General features: G+C 36.8%; 1 protein-coding gene across 1 annotated transcript in view; it reads left to right on the top strand.

Annotated features, from left to right (window-relative positions):
- The window catches only part of lrrc1 (leucine rich repeat containing 1), a 25837-nt gene extending 6926 nt beyond the window's left edge, over positions 1-18911 (top strand). The window contains exons 2-14 of the mRNA XM_008429797.1: positions 1586-1703; positions 3044-3122; positions 4657-4746; positions 7755-7811; positions 7889-7952; positions 8981-9055; positions 9679-9823; positions 10608-10726; positions 12153-12236; positions 13665-13780; positions 14516-14679; positions 15565-15704; positions 17540-18911. Coding sequence (XP_008428019.1) covers positions 1586-1703; positions 3044-3122; positions 4657-4746; positions 7755-7811; positions 7889-7952; positions 8981-9055; positions 9679-9823; positions 10608-10726; positions 12153-12236; positions 13665-13780; positions 14516-14679; positions 15565-15704; positions 17540-17698 — 1410 coding nt within the window. The 3' untranslated portion in view covers positions 17699-18911. The remainder of the gene's footprint in view (positions 1-1585; positions 1704-3043; positions 3123-4656; positions 4747-7754; positions 7812-7888; positions 7953-8980; positions 9056-9678; positions 9824-10607; positions 10727-12152; positions 12237-13664; positions 13781-14515; positions 14680-15564; positions 15705-17539) is intronic.
- Positions 18912-18946: the final 35 nt, after the last annotated feature.

Genomic DNA, 18946 nt, shown 5'->3' on the forward strand with positions numbered 1-18946 from the left:
TATATATATATACACAAAAAATAAAGTCTGAAAGTGTAACTGTGTGTCAGTCTGACAATAGGGAACTAAAAGAGGAACAACAGTCTAGTTTCCTCCTTAAAATATAACATCCTAGAACTGTTGACCTCCCCATGTTTAAAGGTTTTAAAATCTTTACTCCTCCTCTCTCAACCCCATAAAATATTAGTAGAACAAGTTTGTGCATGAAGCGAAGCAACAGACATCTCTAAACTCTTTTAAGAAATAAAGAATTGCAGTTAAATTTAGCATAGAATGTGTAACAATTCTATCAAGATATTGATTTAATATTGAATATGTAGTGCAAAGTTAAGCGAAAGGCTTCATACATATGTTCTTATGGCTGTTGGTACCTGCGAAGCAGAGAAAATCCAAAGCCCCAAGGGGAAACTCCATTTCCTGCCAGTATATTAAGGCAACCTGAAGCAATACTGTTAGCGAACTGCTGCACAGCTATGCAGACGAGTTTCTGCATAGCTGTTGATGTCCTGATAGCAAGTTGATGTCCTGACAAGAGAAGTTGGTGTTCTTGTCAGGACATCAACTTTTTAAACTGATTTCGTCCTTTTTAAATTCGGATGTGCATTTTTTCAGAATAGATTGGTGAAATCGCTTTATGAAATGGAAGTGTGTGCGTAAATTAAAATGTGGGTTTCATTAGTCAGTTTTGCTTCAATTATTCAGACTGATTAAAACTGAACTGGAGGCTCAAAAGCCGCAGGATAAACTAAAAAATAAATCGTGATGCGAAATCTCAAAGACGGAGATGCACTGATGAGGCATTTTATTGCAAATACCGTTTTATTAGAGGTGTCTGCTCGGATTTTGACCAACTTAGATTTTTTCTGAAATCTGATATTTGAGTGATTGACCTGCAGATTATTGATGAAAGTCAGTTAAAGGCAAATTTGCTGATTGGGATCTCTTGTTCTGTGTGAATAATTTCCCATTTCCTTCTTGTACTTAGTCTTAATTTGGTGGGAAAATTATGAAAGACAATGACAAAGTGAAAAAAAATAATAATACCACAAGATTCTGATCACCATTTGTGCTGTCTATATGTCTGCTTGCATTTTTTTTCATTAATAAAAAAATCATGAAATGAAGCAGATTTATACCCCAGTTCAGCGTAGGAAAGCTTATCTGTAATTTTTACCACTATGGATGTGTTGTATTGCTGTTTGGTATGACAGCAAAGAGAGTCTGATGCAGCTAAATGTGTTTGGAAATCACTGATTTTATGTTTTGCTGTTGTAGCTTGCAAACTGACGCAGCAAAAATATTAAGCCTCTGCAGTTTTTCCTCTTCTAAACGCAGCCACATACTATTATATGTGACAGAGAGTATTTTAGTATCTCTCAAAGTGTCAGCAGATAATGAAATGCCATGTTAGTTCATCAAGCAGTCTTGCAAAATAATAATCCAATTATGTTAACATAATTGTTGATGTTTAAACTTAAAAACCGTTATAATTTGTTGAGGATATCCACAGTATTTTTTGTGTGCGGTTTAAAATGTGCTTTCTCATAAAAGGTTTCACTGATTGTACGTCGTTTGTTTTTTACAGCCACTTTTCCAGCTGTTGAAACTACGAAAACTTACTGTGAGTGACAACGAGATTGCAAGACTTCCGCCAGAGATCGGCAACCTTACGGAACTAGTCGAACTGGATCTTTCTCGAAACGGTAAAAGGAAGATAACACCTGTGCAACACCAAAGTGAACCAGAGTAGTCAAGAGATACAACTGTACTTCTGTGCTTTTTAGAAACATCTTTATTCCTAACAGCCTAAGCATCCTGCGTTGAGCAACAGTGCAGAATTCAGCAAATGAATCAACGTTGACAGGTTTACTCCTCGTTTGTGAAGCTGATGTAACCAGAGAGCATAAAAACACAGAATGGTTTCCATTAGCACGAGGCTCTGTGGCTGCGTAGAATTTAGGGTGTAGAAATACATTCAGAAGGGAAACCAAATTCTAAGGTGTACTCTTTCAGATGATTTACAGTAGGCTTAAAACAAATTTTTCTGTGAAATTTTAATGTCATGTCAGAAATCCTGTGACTTGCAAGAGAATACACCTTGACCTTTTTCCCATTTTTACCTGTTTTAGCTTCAAAACTTGGTGTACTTTAACATAATTTTGTTGAATGGATGAATCAACACCAACTATTGGATAATGAAGTAGAAGGAAAAAGATTCACATGTCATTCTTTTACAAATGGAACTCTGAGAAGTCTCCTTGTTTTTATCTCCCTATTCTGAGATCCATTGCCATCCATTGTATGTTGCATAACTAACAAGATTTCTCGTGTGTGTAATTCAATTTCAATGTAGATGAAAATGTTCTCAAAAAGTCTCAGAGGTTTTTTAGTGAACAAACAGCACCACGAAGACAAAAGTTGATAGTTATTGTTGAATGTTTTTTTGTAAAAAGAAAAAGTAGAATTTTGGGATTTAAAAAAAAAAATCTACATTTAATAATCTGAATAAAAGATTAAGAGGGAGAACTCTCTACTCATCTACAGAAAAGTTAAAAATAACTAATGAACTGTGATGATCATCCCTTTCTCGTTAGCGATATTTCGGATCCGTTACGGTGCAGGCAAAACATTTTCTTCTACTCGCTTGAGTATTTTTCATTCATAACTCAGGTTTTAACAGCAGCCTCACCTGTTTGTGTCTATTCTAGGCAGTTTTTATTTGTACTTTGCTGCTTTACAAATGAAAGAAAGAAGAGCGGAAGATGTTTTTTCATTGAACAAAACTATCTGGAACATTTATATGGATTTGCAAATAAGTGAACGTGTGTGTGCTCACACTGCTGAGCTGACATTATTAGCACAGATGCATTTAAATGTTTCATCTCCCGTGTACCTCACACAAGGCGTATGATTTTAATTTATAAATCTTTTTCTTCTTTTGTGAATTTCACGCATCACCTTCATGAAAACAGTTTTGTAATCTCTCATTACTTCTGTATCCTACATGTCTTATTAACAAAGATTTGCTTTTTCCTTTATTCAGATATTGTAGAACTTCCAGAGAACATTTCAAACTGCAAATCCCTGCAAGTGGCAGATTTCAGTGGGAATCCATTATTAAGGTAACTTAATAGACATTATCTATTTTTTCCAAAATTAATTATAGGGCTCAGTTAATTTGACAGTACTGTAAATGTTTGCCTGCATTTCCCTACAGTATGAAAAACACTTTGCATTGTTCATAGATTTTCAACTTCCTTTGCTGTTTTATTCACCGTTAGAAACATTTTGCACATTGAGCTTCTTTTTTCAGTTGAAATCCAGTCTAATCAACACCTCAGCATGTGCAGCACCACAAGCCGTTGACAGTGTGATGTTTAGGAAGCTGCAGTGGGTGGAAGCAAAAGTCTTTGCAATTCAATAGTTTACACATTTAACCCCATCAGCCCTTTTTCCACAGTAGGAACCCAATTTTCCACTTGTGCCTCGCTTGTATTCCTGCACTTATTTTGCTGTGGTTTGTCTCTGGGTCCATTTTGTCCATCAGTCTTAGACGAGAAAAAGGTGCAGTGGGTAGAAAGAAATTCATTGCAAGTGCATAATAGACTTTTCCTAACCAGTAGCATTAATTTCAGTTTTTCCTTAGGGCCCGGCCAGCTGATTCACATTTTAATTGATTCTCCATCTTTTATTTTTCCAATGCACGGCTGATGTTTTGAAGGTCTTGAATCCAATACAGCATGGATTTAAAAAAAAAAAAGATATGTAAATTATTTTCTTATTTAGATTGTGTAACCATGTTTGTAAAAAGCAAGCTTTTAGGATTCTAGAAATCATGCCCTGAAAAAAGATTGACCTATAAACCTTATCTGATTTTGAACTCACCATTTAGCACCTCATTTCATGCTCACATGTCGCCAGTTTGTTCCTTTCTATACGCATTGAATCCATTTAAACAAATCATTTAGCACCTAATGTATGTGTCAATTTATTTCTCTTGTTATTTTATCATTTTGATGAATTAAGAAAGTAAATTCACATATAAATTCTCAGATTTTGTCTCCTTCTGGTAGATATTTATTGGGGTCACATGCTCACATTTTCTTATATGAGCAAATGTTAGCAGATTTCTTTAATTCATGTTGTCAAAGCAGGTTCAAATTATTGTATGGTTGCTGTGAAGGCTCCTCTGACAGATAGCTCCGTTTTACATATTCAAAAGTCAGAAAAATACAAAAAGGACAAATGACCAGCCCTATTGCGTGTATTCCTATTTTGGCCCAAATGTTGCAAGGAAATTGTGTTTTTTAATTTTTTAGGAGGCTAATAGGACGCCAAGCCCAATTAGTTTTGAATAATGTATCATCCCAAAAATAAAACGGGCATAATGAATCTAAAAATCTTTAAATTATAATGTAGTGAGCAAAGTGGTAGTGGTTGCTCCTAAAAGTTGTGTTAGTTAGTAAAAGTATCCTTACTGAAGAAGTGAAGTGATGAAATTTGCTCCAAGTTCCTAACCAAAACCTGTGTTTCATGTCATTTTTACACCCCAAGAAGAGGAGAAATTATTTGAATTACTCGTTAAAACATTCTGCAAATGTATTTGGATTCTCAAATTGTGCTTTAATTGTGCTTTCTGTCTCTCTTTTTTTACAGGTTACCTGAAAGCTTTGCACAGCTTCAACACCTAACGACCCTCTCTATCAATGATATTTCATTGCAGACTCTTCCAGAAAACATCGGAAGGTAAGGATTTGGACTTTTTGTGCATGAGGAGTTGGCATTTATCGTATCACATAGCTATAAGATTTTCATTTATTGTTGTCCCAATAAATTCCAACTAATGATGTTTAAAACAACCAAAAAACTGTCCGTATTATTTGGATTGTTATTTTTACTGTTACTCCACTGTTTATTCAATGAGAGTATAAGTAAGAATAAATGAATGTGGATGTGTTTTTCTACACAACCATTTGTAGAAAGTAGGTGTGTAGATACACCCATTTTCTGAAAATGGGTGTATCTACACACCCATTTGCAGTGTAGAACAGTGAGCAGTGCTTGTCCACTGTTTCCTCTTCCCCCCGCTGCTCCTTCCCTGCACGTGCGGTGTGTGTGGGGCAATGATTGCTATGTCAGCCAAAAAGTTACCTAAAAGAGAAGTAATAAATAGTTCTTACTGTCACTTTTATTGGTATCACAATAGTAGCAAAAAACATTGTGATAAAACTTTAAGTCCATATCACCAATCCCTGATGTCCATGCTTAATTAACAAAGTTTGCTGAAAAGTTAACATCACCCGTTCAAGCTGTGCTTTCAGATAAGGCTTTGCGGTCCAAAAAGCCCCAAAAATTAAAGAACATAACTTGCTTTAAAATGTAGCGGCCTTTCTTTTTGTGAATAACTCATGTGGGCTGTGAAACAAGCTTGCACACAATTGTTTCTGTTGTTTTAAATCCACTGGACTTTAAACCTCCCACACATTCTTGTTTTTGTCTCAGAAAAACATAACTATGTCCCTTTCAGATCATAACTGAACGCCCAGCTACTGAATTGTAAGCGGCAAAATGCTGTCAGGAACAGGAACAGACACAGCAGGTCTGCTGTCTTTCATTGTCTCGATTTCTTCCCCAAACAACCACATCGCTGCTTCCAGATGCATTAGTCACTGTCTGTTTCTGGGCTGCGTTGTCTTAGTTCATAGTTCCCGAGTAGTGAATGACACGTCTGCCAATATTCTGCCTCTTGTAAGCTCTTCTTTATTGTGGAGTTTAACTGTAAGTGAATTTAATAACAAAGCTATGAGTTTTTGGATGAAGGGGCCACAGGGGATGTTTTTTTTAAAAAGGTCTGGAATGCAAGGATAAACTGGATTTGAACCTTACAGGGGAAGGATTTACAGAGATGCAGTTGATGAGAAAATGTATAGCGCTGGTTTGGGGTCAGCATATGGCATGCTTATCATCGATTTATTTATTTGTTTTTCAATTTTTTTTAAAGGTTTTTATTGGCTCTAGTGGCCTTTATTTGAAAGTGGGTAATGAGAGAAGGGGAAGGCATGCGGCGAGGGTCATCAGGCCTCCGCACATGGGCCGCAATAAATATATAAAAACTAAGCCTGGGTGTACATGTTTAAATTTATTGTGGAGATAAGTAAGGTCAAAATATATTGCACATCCCAAATTACTTTAAGATAAATTAATGTAGTTAACATATTGCAACAGTGTTCAGTGTCTCGCTCCTTTGTAGTAGAGCCTATTCCCTAAACACGTGCTGTATTTCTCTTTAATAACACATTGGCTGGAATGTCTGCTCTGTGTCAAGGGAGAAGGTAATGAAAAGCAGAACCCAGTTGGCGTAAAAGGCTACAGGTTTTCAGAGCAGATAAGATAAATGAACGAGAGGTTACAAGCCAGCAGTAGTTCATCTCTGGGATGGAAGTTTTTTTTTTTTTTTTCACTGACGAGAAATCTGTTCGGTAGCTTAGCGATCTGCTGTGGTCAGAAAGAATACAAAGAGTCATTAAGAAGAAACTAGATTAAATAGCAGTTGTATTTCATGTGGGCTTAGGTGATAATCTCCTTGTGGTTCAAGAATGACTTTATGTGGTTTAACGTAGGATCCAGTGAGAAAATACAAGATTCTGGTTTTCTCCTTCGCTCAGCCTGGTGAGAAATGCTTATGTGCTTGAACTCTGCACAGACGGGAAGGCTTATGCTTCAATCACCAAATGACATTTATTGTCCTGCGATGTTATGCAATAGGCATTAATAAGTAAGAGCGTTATCTCAGTTTTGAAGGAAAATGATACGTTGTTTGAGAAATTGTTTGGGCACACGTATACATCTAAAAAATGTTGATGTGCATTTGTGTTCTCCCAAAGTCTGATAATCCAAATAAAATCCATTGCAGTCACTTGCCAACAGAAGCTACGTAGTTAATCAACAGAATGCACTTGTGGGTATTTTATGCCTAAAATGTTTACAGCTGTTCTGTGAAGACCACAGAGGTTTGTTAGAGAAAATCATCAAACAAACAGCATCATGAAGAGAAAGGAGCACAGGGGCAGGGAGAACGTTCTGGTGAGCTAAGAGCTTGTAGGATATAAAACCATATCCCAAGTTTTAAAATCTCAGAGCAATCCATTCTTCTGAAAATAGAAAAAATATATATACATTTGCAAACGGACAGATGAACACTGGCTTTTCATATTATTTGTAAATTATTTTAAAAAGTAATCATTATATTTTTTTCCACTTCACAATTTTGCAACAATTTTGGGTTGCACTGCAACATAAAATCTAAAATCATAATAATATACCTCCACATTTAACACATTAGTGCGAAAAGTACAAACGTATATCGTGTTAACATTTTCCCTCAAATTTCACAGACTCATTCAACACAAAAACATTTTTCTCTACTTCCAGTTCTTCATTCCTAAATTTAGTCTCTAGTCTGTAGTGAACAGGCTAGACTAACAAGGTAGACTTATAAAATCTGGTTTTAATTGGACACTTGTTGTCACAAAGATGTGTTGTACTTTGATCTGTCATAGTTGGTTAGACATTTCACTCTATAATTTGTTTATTCTGCTGTAATTTTACAGTTTTCGATAAGACTGACACACCTCCAAAAGTACTTCCTGTTCCATGTTATCTGATTTCAAGGCCATACGGTCAATTTTGGCTGTTTTCATGAACCCTTTGATTTCCAAACATATAATCATCCTCCTTTCGGTTTCTGATTTCAGCCTCTCTTATTTGGTATCGCTAGAACTTAGAGAAAATGTTCTGACATTCCTGCCAGAGTAAGTATTAAATCTATACTTGCACATTTACTTTTTGTTGCTTTGTGTGTGGCTTTTAAAGTATTTGTCACCCACAGGTCATTATCACAACTTCACAAGCTTGAAGAACTTGACATAGGCAATAATGAACTCTACAAGTTGGTGAGTTTTTAAATTGTTATTTTTTTTTGTTTTTCAGAGATTTTGATTCTTGAGAAGTAAGCCACAACAAAATGATAAAATATAAAAAAAGAAAATAAAGGTCCTCCTATTTCCTGTTCTTGTCACATCCGGGCAGATTAGCATTCCCTGAGAACAGATTTCCCATCTTATCATGCAGATGGTAGGCTGTTTGTTTTAAGCCCTGGTTTTAAGTTGTAATCTCATGTTAATGGCTTAAGTTCAGACGGTGACGGATATAGAGGCTACAAAGAGCAAAGACAGAATTAGACTCTTTTTTATATATATATATATATATATATATATATATATTTAGCTGAGCAGTATCAGTATGTTTTTGTTTTCATTTCGAAGACTAATAAATAGGACTGATTAATGATTGTTTACAGTGTTGTCCCATCTATTCTTGTTAGCACAGCATAAATGTAAACAGTCATAAATAAATAAAATTAACACATCTAAAATTGCTATGAGTTTGGACAAAATTGTCAAGAACATTGTAACATTGTAGAACATTGTAAAAGGTAATAGAGTTGCAATTAAACAAGCTTAGTTTGTGGGTATTTATCGCTCACCAACAAATAAAATACGGTGACGAGGAAACCTGCTCATTGATCCGTCAAAATGTCCTCCATGTTTGGATGGCCGATCAGACAGTCCTGTGAGGAACCATCTTCCCGTGTCGTTCAGCCTTTTTCTGTATTTGAACTCAAAGTGAGATTTATCTGGTCAGTGACAGACAGAGAAAAAGAGGAAAAGTGTGAGACCCGGGTTATTGTTCTCCGTATCACTCCCTGTTCAATCTATAGAAATGTTTGTGGTATATTTGGTATTACTTCTGCTCAGTTGTCCCGTCTTTATGCTTTTCGCCGCTGCTGTGTTTGCGTCTTGACTCAAGCCATTAAAAATTGCAACGCTGAACTCACCATAATGCTGAATATTTTTTTCATTCTGCCTTATTGTTTCCTGTCTTCTGTTTCTTGGTCTCGTTCTCTTTCCTTCATCTTTAGCCTCAGTCAATCGGCTGCCTTATCAGCCTGAAGAACTTGTGGCTGGATGGAAACCACTTGTGCGATATACCTGCTGTAAGTCATTCAGTCGTTGTCTGCATCTCAGATTTTCGAGCTTCGTCCCTTTAGTTCTACTTTCTTAATAACATAGAAATGTAACTGATAAAAATAGTGTTTTATGTGAAATAAATATACATATTTAAAAATACCACAGCCCAAAATCACAATCCTTGCTTTTATTATTTCTCATAATTTCTTTTTAACAAAAAGAAAAGCATCTTGTTATTGCGAGAAAAGGAAAGTTGATTCTGCAAGATAAAATCTGAACTTTATAGTGAAATATTTTTCTGCAATCATTTTTTAAATAGAAATTAAATGAATTGAAGAAGAGATACGAAACAAAGTCATTGACTTCTGTTATACTGGAAACTGATAGATGATTGACATTTCTAAGGTTTTAAGACTTTGCTGCACCTTCCCTGGAGTGACTGATCTACCAAATTTACTCCAACAGGTCATTAACAACTATTCAAGAAAGTCACAAAAAACCCAGAACAATAAATATTTCATAAAATCAATCAAAATTACAAAGGTAGATATTTACCCCACAAATTTATTTTTGTTAGATCGGGGCTTTGTTTCTATTGTTTCTATTATATGTACTTTCACCAATTACCTGCCTTTGTGTCACACTTTAGGAGCTGTGCAATATTAAAAGCCTGTTGTGTCTGGATCTATCTGAAAACAAGCTGGAGTTTCTTCCAGAAGAGCTGGGAGGACTGGTGTCACTTACTGATTTGCTGGTGTCACAAAACTCCCTTGAATATATTCCAGAAAGCATCGGTAAGCATCGGGATTCTTCTTGTTTCGTTGATAGACCAAGTCAGAAGAAGATTCTCAGCCAAGATGGATGTTCGCTCTGTTGTTCCATTTAGGAGGAAACACCCCTTAGATTTTTGTGGAGCCTTAGATTTTTCCCTTCAGTGTCCTGTTGGGACTTTGCACTTTTTAAAGTTTTAAAGGGCTTGCTGTGGTGGTCGTCCTTTGTTTCATTTTCCATCTTACATTCATTGGGCTGCAGTCAGGATCAGTATTGTTTATCAGATTCTTGACAGGAAATTCTATGAAAACCAGATATTTGCTACAATCTACACATTTTAGGTTATGGCCTTCAAACTTAAACAAATAATAAGTGGTAGGACCACCTGAATTGAAATTTGCCTCCTTGTGTTGTAGTCATGCTATAAGTTAAGCTTCAATTAGATATTAGCACCAAATATAAATTCTTAACAATATAGTTATAATTTCCTCCCTGATTTTAAGATTTTGTTCGAGAGTGCATATTGAATATGTTTAGTCAGACTTAATTGGCACATGCACTATTTGTACAACTCTTCACAAAGAAGTTAAAATTTTACAGTGTTGTATTTGTGCTGATAATATTTACTGAAAAGCATGTTACATTATATTACACAAATAAAGGAACATTTGAACAAGTTTTTACAGAGGTTTGTAAAAACAGTTTCCCTCTATTTGCTATGATGACTTCAGATTTCTGACGGGTTATGTGTTTGCCCCCCCCAAAAACATAATCATGCTTAACAAGACGTGTTTGCTCTCTCTGCAGGAAAACTAAAGAATCTTTCCATTCTGAAAGCTGACCTAAACAAGTTAACGCTTCTTCCAGAAACAATTGGCAACTGTGAAAGTCTTACAGAGCTCGTACTCACAGAGAATCAAATACAGGTTGGTCTTTCTCTATTGTGTGCGAGTGCCTTAAAAAATGACAATAGTGTCTGATTGCTGTTTAAATTAGAGAGCAGCTTGTAATTGCCAATCTGGGCAGAGGCCTAAAAGCATGCCAGTCATCGGGGAAATGGGTCAAGCAACCATGTCTAGCGATTTAAATCCACTTTAGACTGACCTATTGGTCAGACTGCTTTATTATGACAACACCGGGTCGGAAACGGGGGAGGGGGGTTATTTATTTACTCATTCTAATAATGGCATTACTTCCTGTGTAATAGATAAAATATTTTCCACAATACATAAGATAAAATGTAATACATTTCTAAATAGCTTTAATTATGTACATAGGTTGCATAAGGTTGTAACCAGTATAAATGCAGTAATGTTCTCACAACAACTCCCAGTAAGTGTTCATGTTACATTATATTAGGTGATCTGGCAGAGATGTATAAAACACTTTACAATGAATTGATCTTTTATTGGAGTAGCGTAATTTGTTTGTGAAAATATTCAGCAAATAATACTTTAATTAGTAATTAAATGAGTAGACTTTTTTTTTCAGTGGTTGGAAATTCTAGGTCTTTTTAGTCCCTTATAAATACCTATTTTAGCTGGGGGAACTCCAATATTTTCTATAAAAAAACATTTCTAGGTCGATCCATCAAATTTTAACTGGTAATCCATAACTTTCTGCTTCTCTTATGTGGTGTGAAACAGCAGCTCATGTGTTGGCCAACTTTTCAAAGTAGGAGACCCAAGTGAACACACCATTCCAGTGTGTGAATCCACGTCTAAAAACGTTCTCCATCTAAATTTGCCCACATTTAGAGGCATAGCTAGTTTAAAGCAAGTTGCCTAGTGCAGACCAGACCGATCTGATCCAAGTCTAGCTGAAGAACTGCTGCATAGTGGCATGCTGAGGTCATCATGTCTCCATAACGACCTAATTTATTTTGTTTAATACTAAGGGCTTAAGTATAAAATAAGTTATTGACCCACATCTACTTTATTACCCTGCACTGTTAAAGTTTGCATGTGCCTGCTGCAGATCACATCATTTAATTTCTAATGCATTAAAGATTCCAGTTCATGCAGGACATGTAGCTTAGCCCCGATAAACAGCAGTCCACTGAAGCCTTTTAGGTCAGTCCATTTGCAATTTGCTTTGTGTAGTGATGTGTGAGTAACGGTACATAATACTGAATCCAACTGAAACCTTATTGATGTGATTTGGTTAATTGTTCTTTGCTGATGTCTGATCAGTGAGGTAAATAACTAAATAAAGTTTGACTTAAAAATATATATATATTTATTTACAAGATTTAAGTAATGCTCACATATATTCTGTGGTTTTATGAAGATACCATTTTGTGTTTAAACTCAGGAGGATATGCTATCTGATCACTGTTTTGTTTTCTCACAGACTTTGCCTGCTAGTATTGGGAAGTTAAAGCGACTGTCCAACCTGAACTGTGACCGAAACAATCTAACACTATTACCTAAGCAGGTATGACTTTCACAATCACTTAGAAATCTGTTTTCAGCTGTTGATGCAAACCTCAAATTGAAAATGAGAAAGTAGGACAAACCAAGTGGTCCTCTACTGTGCTGCGTACTCACTTTATAAATTCAGTGGTTGAAACTGAATTAATTCATGTTCATCATTCATCACTGTGATATAACACTATGGATATCGGGTACGAGTCTGAACTTATGCCTGCGAGAGAAAATCTTTTAATTCCTTTTATCATTGTTTGTTCTAAAAACTTTTCAATTTAGATCCTTCTTCCACATCCAAAGCACAACTTGTTTTAGAGAGCTTGAACTGTGCTCACTAACTAACACTAGCCAAGTGTTAGATCAAAGTTTTCCCAAAACTCTTAAACCACTCATCAGCTCATATTCGTTTGTTACGTTCACCTGTCTGCAGGGCGCTTGTCTTCAACCTGAAGCTTTTTAACAAAACTGGAGAAGTGAATCTCACACCAAAGTTACGCTGCTGTCAACATAACGGTCCAATAGATACTGCTGCGGTTGAATTAAAAACTAAACTGAAGCTCTTTATTTATTTTTTCTTCCTACAATGCATTTGCTTGTTGTGTGTCTACTTGTTGGTTCAGCTTCAGCTCTGTCTTGAGTGTCTCCATTGTGTCAGAGTGTGACATTCTTCTCCAGCCTCTTGTCTGTTTAAGTGAAGTCACGCTTGGTTTAAAGCTTCATCTGAAAGGCTTATTTAACGCTCATACAATGTCCCTGTGTGGGAAAGACGCAAAGCCTGCAGTGTGCGCACAAAAATAATCGTTTGGTTATGAGGCAACAAGACCACTGTCATTGTGCAACCATTACCTCAGGTTGGCTTAGTTTTACGGATTGTGTTCATTATTGATTAGATGTGAATAAATATGTTTAGAACTAGTCATTTGTTTAAGAAATCACATATTTCTATATTTTTACAACCTCTGTAATTTTGTGGTTTTCTTTTAAAATGTATCTTTTTTGGGTTTTTTTTTTTTTTTTGCTTTTCATGCCTTGTTAAGCTGATAAATCTAATAGTAATTGGAATAATTTTAACATCTGCATCACAGATGAAATATTGCAACAGCTGGAGTTCAGCCGTCCCATCAAATCCTTGTTTTGCGTGGCTCCCAGCCCTAGTTGTTCACTAAATTTAGGTGCCCCTGCCACATCCCATTAACACACAATTGCCTCTCCCTCATGATTACCAATTCTGGGACATACGGCCACCCACACGCTAACGGATTTCCTCTGGTTTCAGTTTTTTTCCCCCAGCTGTTTTCACAACAAAAATAAGTCTTGTGCCACGGTATTTACTCTGCGTCTGTCATGTTTTTATTGAGCAGGCTTCTGATCGTATTGCCGTTCTTCACAGGATGTCTGTGCTGCGACTGACATGAATGCTTGTGTTGTTGTCTAGATCGGAGGCTGCAGCAGTCTCAACGTCTTCACTGTGCGCGACAACTACCTGAAAAAGATCCCGCCGGAGCTGTCGCAAGCCACCGAGCTGCATGTGCTCGACGTCTCTGGGAACCGGTACGTTTAGCGGCGGAAGTAGAGATCATGGTCAGACGACAAAATAACATCTTATTAAAACTAAGAGAAACGTGCAGGGTTTTGTCTCGGTAATTCAATAGGTGATTTAATTCACGCATAGGGATATGTTTCAAGTGGTTATTTCTTTTAATTTGATAATTTGATTTGATAATATCGCCTTACAGCTAACAAAAATCCAAAATTCATTAGAAAATTAAAACATCAGATCAATGAAATAATATTTTGATGACAGAAGTTCTATCTAATAGGTATTATATACATTCAACATGTGGTCAGGCTCTTTTTGCATCAATTACTGTATTATTTTGGTGTGTCAGACAATCAACCTGCTGCTTTCCTGAAGTGGTAGTGAAGCCCTTTTGCAGATAGGCCAAGTCAAACTAAAATCCTGACCTTTGTAAAACTTGTCAACAGAGGTGTGCTTGAAGTTGCTCTAAGATCTCCTGGTAAACTTTCTCAAGTCTGCACTATATATGTTCATTTCCTCTTCTTGATGCATTTTTTTAGTCTGATTCGACTTATATTCGCCTTGAATTCATATAATGCGTTTTAAACACTTTCAATTAAATTACTGAAAAACATTTTCATGTTACTTGTTCCTTCTAATCCTCTTTCTTCTGTTAAGAATATTTAACATTTGATTTGATTATCACTCTAGCAACAATAACCTGAAGATTATTGTTGGTTCTGTGGTTTCTTTTTCGTTCCGTTTAGCCTGCCGTACTTGCCGATGTCACTGACCACGCTGCATCTGAAGGCCCTGTGGTTGTCAGAAAACCAGTCCAAACCACTCCTCACTTTTCAGACGGATGAAGATCCTGACTCAGGAGAGAAGGTGCTCACCTGCGTTGTGCTGCCTCAGCAGCCTAGTGACTCAGGTACTTCATTTCTGTGAAAATCTTCAATAAGTTTTAAGCCATGAATGTTATTAGAAGCAGAAACATTTTTTCTTATGCCAATTTACCTCCTGACTCAAATTACAATCCATTTTGATTACACTCAGAAGTGTCTCATCAGTTCTCGCCCAAGTATTTACCGCCCTGCGGTTTTGATGATATTATCACATGATCTGCTCGGCGATTCGCTGTGGGTTCTGTGCGCTCTGATCCTGCGATATCTGTCAAATAGAAGGTCCTCTAAAGGATCGCTGAGCCTTTGATGGATCAGACTCTCTCTTGTCCCCCGAGGCCGTCTTTGGCTGAGTTTTTCCAGAAATGTTGTGGATTGTGCAGCCAAAAGAAGCTTAACAGTGCCTGGCTGGCTGGCATTGAACATTCACCCATATGGCATTGGGATGCGAATGACTGACTGTAAAATCTCACCAATTCTTGTTTGTATATTATTTCAGATTTTTTTTTTCTTTTTCTTTTTTCTTTTTTTTATCAGTCTGTTGCTCAAAAACCTGCTTGTTATGTGGCGCGATGTCTTTCTCTTGTGGCAGAGAAGCAGGTATTAAAGAGACACAGTCAGCCGGGTGAGGCTGCGGTTGGGGGCAGGGGACCGTGTTGCTGTGAGCCTTTGACTAAGCTGGGATTTGAAACTGTGATCTGGCAGTTTCAGTCTCTCTCTTATTAGCAGCCGGGTGTGTGACAGCTCTCATTTATTGAGCTGGGAGCGGATTGTGACAAACATATCGACTGCTGAAATAACTTCCTTTAGTTTGCTATTGCTATTTTTAGATGTCATTGTCCTTTCTGTCAGAGCCTCACTAAGACAAGATATTTTGTTTCTTAAAAAAAAACAAAACAAAAAAAAAACTCCAGGTTACGACAACCTTGCCCGCTTTGGAGCTCTGGAGAGCCTTGTGAATGGGATGGCTGATGAAGCTTGGGATGGCAAAGCCATGAACAGAATCAGCTCCATTCACTTCCTGGATGAGGGTGAGGACGACGACGATGACCCGGTAAGATCAAGGAGCACAGACACAGAAACACCTCAGCAAATTTAGAAGCTTGAAAAATGTATTTATTCCTGTAATTACATTCATAAAGTGATGCTTCTTTATCATAGTGATTCATGACACGGACGCATTTTCTTTTGTTTATAGGTGACTATAGTTCACAGAATACACATATGTTCTGCTCTGTCACTAAGCCCCCCTAAGAAAGATAATGGAAAGTTTGGTGGAAGGAAAAGGTTTCGGAAAAAATAACAAATACTGCAGCATTGAGATTCATGTGCAGCAAAACCTCTTTTAATGGTTAATGGGGAAATTAACAAAGTTAGGACTATACCAATGCTAAATGCTCTGAGAACATACAGACACACCCAAAGAATGGTCTGCCACAAAAGTTAGAATCATCCTACCTGATTTAAGGAGAAAATGGAGTGGAGTGCTGCACATTTGACCAAGGTACACTTCTCAGATTGAGGTAAATTTTGCATTTGGTTTTGAAATCAAAGTTCCAGAGTCACTTAAAGGAAAAGTGGAGAGGCACAGAAAATAAGTTGCTTGAAATCCAGAGTGAGGTTTCCACGGTTAGGAACGATTTGTGGGATGGTGGGGTTGGTCCACTGTGTTTCCTTAAGTCCATACTCAGCAGAGCCATTTACCAGGACATTTTACTGCATGCTTCTGTCTCCTATCTAGCTTTATTGAGAAGATGATTTTACTTTCCAGCACAGGACTAGAAAGCTGCCAAATGTATCAAAATGTGCTTTAATAATCATAATATTAGAGACCCGTGGCATTGTGCCTCTGCAGTGCAATGTGACTTCCCATGTCACCCTGCATTGATGCTGTAATATCTGCTTATTTACAACAGGACATCATTTCTGTTCTAAAACCCTTTCTTTGCTGTTCTAATATGATAGAATTATCTGAGATTCAGTTGTATGCCAAATCTTCAACATTTACAGAAATGTTTCTAAAAGACAGAAGAAATATATGCTTTAATTTCAGTCCTCTGTTTGAGGGATAAACAGCTTACAGTAAGATAACTCTCTTACCTCAGCTCTTAAACGTATGTCCAAAAAAACACCCAGAAACTACAGGACCTGATTTATTTTTTAAGTATAACTCATGAAGATTTATAACCTTTTGCGTTAATAATTAAAACCATGTGCAGATTTGAAAATACAAAAGGCCCCAACCAAACCGCGCTAAGAAATACAGAGACCTGTCCGCCTTGTTTTTGCAAGTGATTTCCATTAAAACCCAGTTTTTCATGCGTCTTACCTGATGCAGCCCAGCAGCTCTTCTTCCTGTGTTTCACTGTGTGACGCATGTTGAAATACATGATGGTAGTCTCTAACATGACTTGGCCAAGTCCTCATTTTTTTTCTAAAGTGAGGCTAATTAAGATAAGGAATGAACGCTCATTTGTTGCAAGTTTCAATCATTCATTTTCTCTAAGATAAGCCTGGGTTCTGTGTTTTTGCTCTTTCAGCACACTCTAAATATAACCTATTGCACTCAGCATTACCTTATGGTACTTTCAAGCCATCTGGATCGTGTTTGAAAAAAAACAAAACAAGACATTTTCACACGCAACCAAACACATAGATCTACACAGATTGAAAACATTTATTCGGTTGGGGGAAACGACTTGGGCAGATGATGTCAGTTTACAGGTTTGCATTGTAGCAGATTATGTTGCTACAACAACAACAACAAAAAAGAACATATTTAAGACTTTTTATGCTCACAATAACCAATAACCTCTTATGAACTGGTATTCTATGTTTAAAAATGTAAAACTGCATCCACAATTTACCCAATCTGCATCCGTCTCACAGGGAACTCTGCTACGAAGGGCCACGCCTCACCCCGGCGAGCTGAAAACCATGAAGAAGGCAGCCGAGAACCTCCGCAACGACCTGAACGCTGCCAAAGCCCTGGACTCCAACAAAAACGAGGTCAATAACGCTGCAGACGGACTCACTACGTCTGTCTGACCTTTACCTCAGAAGTGTGTTTTTTTTTTTAAATCCTTCTGTCTCGCCATATCGTCCTGCACAACCTTGCAGCCCTGTGTTGTTGCATTTTGTTATTTTTATTTTTTCCCTAGCTTTTCTATTACCCACAAGTCCCAGTTTGACCTCCCAGTTTGACCTCCCCCTTCGTTTGGTCATGCCATGCAGGAGCCTAACACCTCCAACTTCCTGTGGAAAAATAAAACTGTACCTGGGCCGCCGTGCCTTCCTCTTTTTAGCAAAACTCCACGGCAGAGAGATGCTCCTTTTTTGACAGTATATTTTTAAGATGAAATACTTTTTTCAAAAGTGATCTTTAAAGGATTTTTAGGTAGTTGCACTATAAACCTCTTAAATGTGTTTTTTTTTTTAAACACTGGGTCTTTCTACATTTTGGGGCAAACAAAAGCAGGAGTGTTTTTGGACATTCTTATCTAAAAATTGTTGTAAATCTCTTGTGAATATTGATACTTTTATACTTTTTGGCAGCTCAGATGTAAATAAATGTATAGCAAGTATCTTCTTAATTGGTTTAAGATTCCTGCTCTCTTTTACTTGGTACATCTTTATATGTTTTGCTTAAATCAAGGTAATGAACAAAACACTAATGTCTTATTTAATCCACTGGGTGATCTTATTTTTGGATGTCTATTAGATTATTCAAATTGAAATTCGAGTACTGCACATCAAGTTTAAATTGCCATCTGCAGTGTTGTTACGCTGTAAGGTTAATGTTTTATTTAAATGTGCTGTACCTTACTGCTTTGCATTGTTGTTTTTTTTAATAGATGCCAAAACAGATGTATTTGTACTTTTAAAATTTTGCCTCCTTTTAAGGAGTACTGTGTAGATGATTTATCAGAGCTTTGGGAAGGTTGAGGGTTTTATTTTTTTTATTTTTAGCATAATGATCACTCTAAAATGTTATGGTTTATCTCGGATGCACTTCTTATTGTTGCTTTCCTCCTTTTTTTTTTTTAAATGGTACTTGATAAACTGTTGTTTTGTTGTTAAATCAATGGCACAAAGTGAGCCAGAGCAAAAAGTTTCAACAGTTTCCCTTTTATTTTTTTGTTTCTAATTATTCTCCGATAAAGCTGCACAGAACAGATCTCAGACTGGCTCTAAACCTTGAGATTTGCTGACGGTTTTTTTTTTTAAACCACTGATCAATAAAAATGAGTGCAACACTAAATCCACGTTTGGTATTCCTTCAGATTGCTTTTTGCC

This window comes from Poecilia reticulata, linkage group LG15, assembly GCF_000633615.1.
Source record: "Poecilia reticulata strain Guanapo linkage group LG15, Guppy_female_1.0+MT, whole genome shotgun sequence".
Lineage (NCBI taxonomy): Eukaryota > Metazoa > Chordata > Actinopteri > Cyprinodontiformes > Poeciliidae > Poecilia > Poecilia reticulata.